Below are 10,030 nucleotides of genomic sequence, written 5' to 3' on the forward strand. Positions count from 1 at the left end.
TGAAGCGTACATCAGAATGAAACACTGCCTCCTGTTGTGTCATCCTCACAGTTCTTGTTTTATTTGAGCCCATAATTGCAGCTGCTGTGTCAATCCATTTCATTAAGGGTCTTGTCTTCTTTCACTGACCCTCCACTTTACCAAGCATGATGTCCTTCTCCAGGGAATGATTCCTTCTGACAACATGACCAAATTAGGTGAGACAAAATCTGGTCATTCTCACCTCCAAGGAGCATTCTGGCTGCACTTGTGCCGGGACAGATTTATTCAATCTTCTGACAGTCCATGGTATTTTCAGTATTCTTCACCAACACCACAATTCAAAGGCATCAACTCTTCTTCGGTCTTCCTTATTCATTGTCAAGCTTTGCTATGCAGGTGAAGCAATTGAAATATCATGGCTTCGGTTAGGTGCACCTTAGTCTTCAGTGTGACATCTCTGCTCTTCAGCACTTTAAAGAGGTCTTTTGCAGCAGATTTTCCCAGTGCAATACAACATCTGATTTCCTGACTGCTCCTTCCATGGATGTTGATTGTGAATCCAAGTAATATGAAATCTTTGACAACTTCAATCTTTTCTCTGTTAATTGTGGTGCTGCTTATTGGTCCACTTGTGAGGATTTTGGTTTTCTGTATGTTGAAGTGTAATCCATACTGAAGACTGTAGCTTTCAATCTCCATCAGTAAGTGATTCAAGTCTTCTCATTTTCAACAAGCAAGGTTGTGTCATCTGTATATCAGATTGTTAATGAGTCTTCCTCCAATTCTGATGCCATGTTCTTCTTCATATAGCCCAGCTTGTCAAGTTATTTGCTCAACATATAGATTGAACAGTATGCTGAAAGGATAGAACCCTGACATACACCTTTCCTGATTTTAAATCATGCAGCAATCCCTTGTTCTGTTCTAACAACAGCCTCTTGGTCTATGTATAGATTCCTTACAAGCACAATAAGTGTTCTGGAATTCCCATTCTTTGCAATGTTATCCATAAGTTGTTAAGATCCACACAGTCAAATGCTTTTGCACAGTCAATAAAACAAAAGTACACATCTTTATGGTATTCTTTGCTTTCAGCCAAGATCCATCTGATATCAGCAATGATATTCCTCATTCCATGTCCTCTTCTGAATCCAGCTTGCATTTCTGGAAGTTTCCTGTCAATATATTGCTGCAACTCTTTTTGATATATCTTCAGCAAAACTTACTTGCATGTGATATTAATAATATTGTTTGACAATTTCTCACATTCCATTGGATCACTTTTCTTTGGAATGGGCACAAATATGGATCTCTCCCAGTAAGTTGGCCAGGTAGCTATCATCCAAATTTCTTAGCACAGACAAGTAAGTGCCTCCAACAGAGCATCCATTTGTTGAAACACCTCCGTGAGTATTCCGTCAATTCCTGGAGCCTTGTTTTTCACCAATTCCTTCAGTGCAACTTCAACTTCTTCCTTCAATACCATTGGTTCTTGTTCGTACACCACCTCTGAAACAGTTGAACATCAACCAATTCTTTTTCATACAATGGTTCTGTATATTCCATCCATCTTCTTTTGATGCTTCCTGAATCATTTAATATTTTGCCCCTAAAATCATTCAACATTGCAACTTGAGGCTTGAATTTTTTCTTCAGTTCTTTTGGCTTGAGAAATGCTGAGCGTGTTCTTCCCTTTTGGTTTTCTAACTCCAGGTCTTTGTACATTCCATTATAGTAATTGACTTGTCTTCTTGATCTGCTCTTTGAAATCTTCTGTTCCACTCTTTTATCTTGTCATTTCTTCCACTTGCTTTAGCTACTCTCGATTCAAGAGCAAGTTTCAGAGTCTCTTCTGACATCCATTTTGGTCTTTTCTTCCTTTCCTATCTTTTTAATTACCTTTTACATTCTTCATGGATGATGTTCTTGAAGTCATCTGACAGCTCATCTGGTTTTTGGTCATTGGTGTTCAATGCATCAAATCTGTTCTTTAGATGGTCTCTAAATTCACTTGGAATATAATCAAGATCGTATTTTGGCTCTCATGAACTTGTTTTAACTCTCTTCAGCTTCAACTTGACATTGCATGTGAGCAATTGATGGTCTGTTTCACAGTCAGCTTCTGGCATTGTTTTGGCTGAAGACATTGGGCTCCTCCATCACCTCTTTCCACAGATGCAGTTGATCTGATTCCTGTGTATTCCATCTGGTGAAGTCCAAGTGTATAGCCACCATTTATGTTGTTGAAAAAAGGTGTTTGCAATGAATCATTGGTCTTGCAAAATTCTATCATGTAATCTCCAGCATTATTTCTATCACCAAGGCCATATTTTCCAAATACTGGTGATTCTTCTTTGTTTCCAACTTTCACATTCCAATCACCAGTAATAATCTATACATCTCGATTTCATGTTTGTTCATGATTAGGACTGTTTTACTTATGGAAAAACCAGACACACAAAGAGGCTAAATTAAATATAAGATTATACAGTCTTGGCCAAACAGCAACTAGACACCAGCTCTGCTAATTCCTCCAAGTTTTTTGCCACCCTACCTTCTTTATTGTCTTCAGTGATTTTATAAAAAAATGTTTGGGTAGGAGAGAAATTAACTTGTTACATAATATTAGTTAAGCTACTGATACAGAGACCTCATGAGAGTTTTTCAGGTTAACAGTATATCTTGCTTTCACTGGAACCCTGATCAGAGGGATGGAAGTGTTAGGGAACCTCAGGCTTCAGAAAGTTAAGATTCTCAGGGCACCTTAGAGAAGATGCTTTTCTCTGTATATGTAATTGTGCATGTGTGTGTGCTCATGCTTGCATGCATGCATGCATGCACACACACACACAGCTCTGCAATTAGAAAAGAAATTTAAATCATAATCTAAATTCTGATGTGAAATATTTTACATCTAGAAAAATAGCTATCCTATGCTGTATGCTTTATGTCCTACAATACTAACAGAAGTAAAGATCAATGAGGGAAGTCATAGAAAGAAAAAAATAATAATAATCAAGAAAACGGGACACTCTTTCATCTCAATGTGTGGGAACCAGTAAAGTAAAGTAAATTTCTGGCTGTCGCTTGGCCAGGGAAGACTCGTAGTTCTTTCAGTGTGAAAGAGAGTGTTGCTTTCCACAAGATTGAGATGCCATATACCTCCACAGTTCCTTCTTTATTCTGAGAAGATGACACCTCCTGCAGCACTTTAGAAGATCCCCTTGTCCTTAGCACTTCAAAAATTGTGGAGCATTTTCACACATATGTAGCTCAAAAAGTGCTGGGAGTGTGGGGCAGCTGAGTGCCAGTTCAGGCTTCAACACTTGGTGGGGGAACAAAGGCTCCTTGCATGTGATAATTGAAATTTTCAAAACAGTAGAGACAGAGCAGTGCTCTGTGTTACTTGAAAGCTGATTCTCTTTGGAAACAATTTATAGCTTGGAGTCTTTCCTGACCTAAGTGTAAATCTATTTACAAAGGGCAGAGATACATACCTACACAGAAAAAGAAAATCAAACCCAGGTCAGTGTATATCTGAGGTCTTATATGCTGCAGAATTCCATGTTCATTAAGGTTCTGGGCTGAATTTCACCATATGGAATGAGTCTAACAGATAGCAATAGTAGGAAATGAAGAAAACACACCAATTTTTCTTCATTTTTGCCTTTCACATAAACTTCCTTCCCCTGTGAAATCTTGTACCTGTAGGCTAAAAGAAGAAGCTATGTTCTGAATGCCCTGTTCTGCCATCTAATGTGACAGATTATTTAAATAAAGGCAGCCTACAACCCCTTCCTGACACTTGTTTACCAGGCTATTTTGGTTCTGTGGATGGCAGATCCAGACCAGGGAGGTGTACTTTCATCCACTGGGCTTGGAAGATCAGTGCCAGGTTCAAATCAACCAGTCAAAGTGCTTTGGGTGGGCCTCAGTTATAAACAAAGACAACCAACTTTTCCCCTTTCATAGATATAAAACCCAAGTGTTGTTGTTGGGTTCTGTGGAGTCAATTCTGATTCATAATGACTGCATATGACAGAGTAGAACTGCTCCACGGGATTTTTCTAGGCTGTAGTCTTTACAGGAGCAGATTCCTAGGTTTTTCTCCTACAGAACTACTGGGGTGAGTTCAAACTTCCAACCTTTTTGTTAGCATCTAAGTGCTTAACCATTGTGACACTAGGACTCCTTCAAGTGTTATTACTTCCGCTTTCATCCCCATCTTCCACATATACATTTATTCAATTTCTGATCTTAGCTCAAGCATCATTTTCTTGTGGATCTTTCCTTAAATTTCCTAGGTGGGGGTCTCATGGCTTTGTGCTGTCTTAGAACCATAGGCTCATTTGTCAAATGCATATCTTAGTCTTTAATTATAAATTTATTACTATAATTTGATTAACATCTATGGATTCAAGAGAAAGCAGACCACTGTTTTTTTCACCTTTTTGTCCCTCACCATAACATTCTAAACCAAAACCAAACTCACTGCCATCGAGACGTTTCCAACTCATAGAGACCTCCATAATATCGTTCAGCAAAAAATGGCTACATTTAGGGGTTGCATTTCTCCATTGGCTTTTGTAAGAAAACCTGTCTTTCAAGTCATTACCACTTAAAACACACATGCTACCATCATTGTTGACACACATATTGCTAAATCTATGGAAAATTAATGTGGTTCTCACCCTCCTGTCTTCTCAGTACATTCAACAATATTGACTTTTTGGACGTATGTTCCTTACTTCACACTTCCAAGACTGTAACACCATCTCATTTAGCTCCTACCTCGCTGGGTGCTGCCCTCTGTTTCTAACAGATTTCTGGCTGTAACTGACCATTAAATGCTGGTGTTCCTTAAAGCTCAGATCTGTCTCTTCTCCTCACCTCCTGCTACACTCTTCCGCTGGGAATTTGCTACACTTGCAGCTTTAATAATGTACCAATAACAAATTAAAATCTTTAGCACAGATTTCTCCACTGACCTTCAGACCCGAATCTCCAAATTTCTGTTTTTCTATTCTTTGTGAGACTCACATCTACCACAAATTCAACATAAGCAGAGAGGAATTCTTGGTTTATCACTCTCTTTTCCCTAAAACTAATCATCTTATACTATTTCCTAGTTAATTTAAGGCATTGCTGTCTATTCTCCTATGCAAACCAGAAACCTAAGACTCACATTAAGTATCATCAGCTTTCATAACTTCCCCACTATATGCTATATCATATATTTAACCTGATAAATGTGTCTCAAGTTGATCCACTCCTCTCCATGTTCACCTGTGCCACTCTAGTCTGAATTACCATCTTCTTTCACCTTAACTAGTATAATCCCCTCAGAGATTGTCTACTGATGGCCCTCTTATCCACTATGACTCTCCAGATCACCATGCCTTCTCCACAGAGAAACCAGAATAGAATAATCTTCTGCCTAAAATCCATTAAAGATTTTCTACTGTTTATAAAATAAAGACAAAAATTTATCAGATGCCCTGTAAGATCTTACAGAGCCTCGCACCCACCTACTCTCTAGCTGCATCTTGCTCCATGTTCTTCTTTCTCTGTACTCCAACCACACTGGCCTCCTTCAATTCCAAGAAATTCGCAGGCTGTCCTTCTTTTGAGCACATTTTATTTGATGTTTCCTTTGCTTTGAACACTCTCCCTTCTCTCTTTCCATTTTGCTATCCCTAACCTTTCTGGCTGCATCAATTTTCTTGATCATATTCTTTCTCTTTAATGGCACTAATAGCAACAGCAATTCTATTTGAATTGCTGTGTTTGATTACTGTCTATCTTCCCCACAAGATCGTATGCTCTATGATAACTGGATCTGGGTCAGATTTTACTCTATCCACTATTCGCAGAACCAAACATAGTGCCAGAAACATTTTAGGTGCTCAATACATATTTGAAAAACAAATGAACCTAAATATCACCAACTCTATTTTCTTTAGTTCTCTGAATTTAATGGCAATTTGAGATTGGAAGATGACAGCTCATGAGACTTGGAAAGGACTTTTCCAATGAAATATTTCATAACAATATTTTTGGAAAATCCAAAATGGATACTGTAACTCCAGGAGATAAATGGGAATCTTTCCCCACTGATCCAATCTCCTGAATTCAGGTTTCTCATGTGGAATCCTTTCTGTGAACTTTTATCTCTTTTTATTTCTTTCAGATATTCTGACAAAATTACAGGGCCATTGTCAACTGGGCCAAAAACAGTCAGGTTCTGAATGCATTTGTATGTCTCCAGATGAAGACTGTAGGTAAGAGATACCCTATGGACTGTGTTTGGAAATTGAAAAGGCCAATCTAATATAACCAGTTCAATGGCACAAACATGGAACATATTAATTTTTTACGAGCAGCACCTCTGTGCTTCTTTGAATGCCTCCTTCCCTACTGGGTAGCAAGATTTCTTAATTATCTTTAAGCCTAGGTCCCTAAGTTTGGATGGCTTTTGTTTATTAAAACAGTACCATTCTAGGCTCAAAGTTCCTTCCCTATCTCTTAAATATAAGGCAAGTTTGTGGTTCTAAAATATTAAAATGGAAAAAATGTTTTGTAAGCATGGACTTTACACACACATACACTTTACCAGTTTATTCTTTCATGCTGGGGCACAGATCATGAAGAAGAAAAATGACAAGTCTTCATGTCACTGCCACTACTATACTATCTGCCATTTGTTGGTATAACTGTCTTTTCTATACATAAATCAACCACAGAAAGGTAGGTTGCTTAAGGGCTAGTTTCAGCTAAATTTAATAGACAAATTCAAAATGTCATTTGCTTAAAATAAAATTTTACTTCTAAGGAGTTGCTGGTGGGCTTTGTTAGCAGTCAAATGCTTTAGGCTCTACACCACCAGAGCTCCTTGGTTTGGTTTTTGGTATCTCACAAAATAAAGCAGAGGTAGAAAGTCTCACGCTAGTATGGTGACTGTCATATAATTTGGCATGTATTTTGGAAGTGTTATCAAGAGGGACCAGTCCCTGGAGAAGGATATTATGCTTGGTAAGGTAGAGGCTCAGCAAAAAAAGAGGAAGACCCTGGACAAGATAGATTGACACAGTTACTGCAACAATGGCTCAAATGTTGCAATGATTATGAGAGTGGTGAAGGACTGGTGTGGCATAGCAAATTACCTGGTATGGCTTTTCTAGCCATAAGTCTTTGTAAACTCCATGGTGGAATTTGCTGTGAGCAACTGAGGAGCTCCTGATTGTTAAAGTTAAATACCTGGGGCATTTCTGTTGAGAGTGCCACAAAGCAATCTTCCCAGAAGTTCTCTCTCTCAGGTGTACAGAATTCTGATGTTGGGATTGGTTAGTTTGGCCACACTGCCAGGCTCAGAAAGCAGCCTTCCTAGAGGCAGAAGGAGTCTCTCTGACTGCTGGCTGAGAAAGACGTGCTTCTGAGAGAAATGTGCTTCTGAGAGACACGTGCTGCTGAGAGAGAGAAACTGAGAGCTACACATTGCTGAGAGACATATACTGCTGGGAGAGAGACTGAGAGAGACTGTTGGCTGAGAGACTGTGGGCTGAGAGAGACTGAGCATTGTTCCTGAACTTGAATTGTAGTCTGGTGTTTCCCTAATAAACCTCATAATCTGTGAGTTCTGTGTGGCCACTACAGTGGATTACTGAACCCAGCAGAGAGGTTGTTGGTGTTGCAGGAGGAATGGTTGGTGTCAGGGTTGATGAAAGGGTGGAAGGGAGGCAGCATGTCTGACCTCACAAGAATAGGCCTTAGGCTATTGATGGTGATTCTGTCTTCCTCTTGTGGGGTTAGAGGAGGTCAGAAGATGCAGCCTCCCTGCCCCTTTGGCAACTGGGCAGTATTTTCTTCTGTTGTAGAGTTGACATGAGTTAGAACTGACTCAACAGTATATAATAACTACAACAACAATCTTTATGGGAAGGAGCTCTGGTGGCACAGTGATTAAGCGATTAACTAGAAGGTCAGTGATTTGAATCTACCAGCTATTCTGGAGGAGAACAATGTGACTGTCTGCTTCCACAAAGATTATAGTGGTGCAGCACTACTGTGGAACAGTTCTACTCTGCCTACCAAATAGCTATGAGCTGGAATCACCTCAAAGGCAATTAGTAATTTTTACAAGAACAAATCACTTGGTCTTTTTCCCTCGAACTACTGGGTGGACTTGAATCACCAACCTTTTAGTTAATAGCCAAATGCTTAACTGTTGGTACCACCAGGGCTCCTTAGCAGGGGTGGAAATGGGGTGTCATTGTTTAGGAAACTATGAGTTTTTGTATGGTAATGGGAAATTTGACAACAATTATGAGATTAAATTTACAAGATTAAATTTGGCCACAAATATAGTACAACATGATTAATGTGATTGATATCACTGAATTGTATGCCTGATAAATGGTGGAAAGACTATGATTATTTGTTACCTCTCAGTGGTAGGACCTACATAAAGACATTAAGCAAGTTATGCAGGGAATGACTTCAAAACTCATGCTCTTAATCACAATAAGGACATATTTGAAAAGCTATATAATATAAGACTATATATGACAGGTTCTAAATTAACATTGTGATCAGTGTTAGAGTTCAGAGGACATATAGATGAACAAATCTGTCTTGAAAGAAATACAGTCAGAATGCTCTTTAGAAGTGGAGATGGAGAGATTTTGTCTTGCATATATTGGACATGTTATCAGGAGGGACAAGTCCCTGGAGAAGGACATCATGCTTGGTAAAGTAGAGGTCAGTGAGAAAGAGGAAGATCCTCAGGGGGATGAGTTGTCACAGTGGCTGCAACAATGAGCTCAAACATAGCAGCAATTGTGAGGATGGCACAGGACTGGGCAGTGTTTTGTTCTGTTGCACATAATGTCATTATGTGTGAGAACTGAGTCAGCAGAACCTAACAACAACAACAAAGAGCTAGGCTGGTCAAAGAAAGCTTCAAAGCATAGCCAAGAATTGAGCTGAACACTAAGGAGAGAGAATGTATTACTGACTGAGCAGAGCATGAGGAAGGCAGCAAAGGAAAAATAATGCTTTCAGGTTAAAAAAAAAAAAAAGTAGTGGCTCTAAAGCTGATTCCAACTCATGAGGATTCCCTGTGTGTCAGAGTCCAACTGCTCCCCACAGAGCTCTCAATGGCTGTGACTTTTCAGAAGTAGATCATTTCTTTCTTTGAGACACTTGTAGGTGAATTTGAACCATGAACTTTGACCATTTGTCTCATGGAGGGACTCCTTTTCTTCAGGTTATAAAACGATAAATGCAATTTTCAGGTGATGAGGAGGAATTTAAGAAGATGGGAAGTAACACTAGGAAGGAAGTTGATTGCAGCCAAATTATGGAAGATGTGATTACCTGAGTTCAAGAATACAGACTTTAATTTGTGGGTAATTGGAAGTTAAAAGTCAAAATGAAATGTTAGAAAAATAAATCCCAGGCAGAATAGAGGATAAAATGGAAGGATTAAAAAGATAGAGATTGGTTTAAAAAAAAAAAAAAAGAGGAAGAAAACTAAGTGATAAGCTAACATAAAAATTGGTTTTATGCTCTTTCTTTTTTTGCATCTTATATGTAAATACTTGCTTTCCTCTCTCGAGCAGGTCTTTTTCAGAAGACCTCTGTGTGCTTGACACAGCCTCCAACCATCACTTTGTCTCATCAGCATGTGAGTTTTCAGCCCAGAAATGTTTAAATAACCAGGAACTGCATTTTCTACTTGTTGGTTCCTGTCAAGATGGACCACAGTTAGAATGGGCTCTTGAAAGGATAAAACTTTCATCTAATAGCACAAAGAAAGAATCCTGTGGCTATGACACCTGTTACGATTGGGAAAAATGTTCAGGTAAGCTCCAGGGCTGGCCATATACTAGAAATGTTCTTGCTTATCCTTCAGCCCAGGTAGTACATCTTATTTGCATTTATGTATAATCTTACTTAAAAATAACTTTTCATGAAGCCAAAATATCTCATTTCATTGTAAAATAAATAAATATAATGATTTAAACAGAAACAAAATATGAGACCTGCC

At 38.8% G+C, this 10,030-nt stretch overlaps 1 protein-coding gene across 1 annotated transcript in view; it reads left to right on the forward strand.

Annotated features, from left to right (window-relative positions):
* Positions 1-10,030, forward strand: part of C6 (complement C6) — a 129,864-nt gene that overhangs the window by 113,072 nt on the left and 6,762 nt on the right. The window contains exons 14-15 of the mRNA XM_007950533.2: positions 6,173-6,263; positions 9,603-9,844. Of these exons, the coding sequence (XP_007948724.1) occupies positions 6,173-6,263; positions 9,603-9,844 (333 nt within the window). The remainder of the gene's footprint in view (positions 1-6,172; positions 6,264-9,602; positions 9,845-10,030) is intronic.

Source organism: Orycteropus afer, unplaced genomic scaffold (assembly GCF_000298275.1).
Source record: "Orycteropus afer afer isolate SDZICR_OR568_19922 unplaced genomic scaffold, OryAfe1.0 scaffold00275, whole genome shotgun sequence".
In the NCBI taxonomy this organism is placed as follows: domain Eukaryota; kingdom Metazoa; phylum Chordata; class Mammalia; order Tubulidentata; family Orycteropodidae; genus Orycteropus; species Orycteropus afer.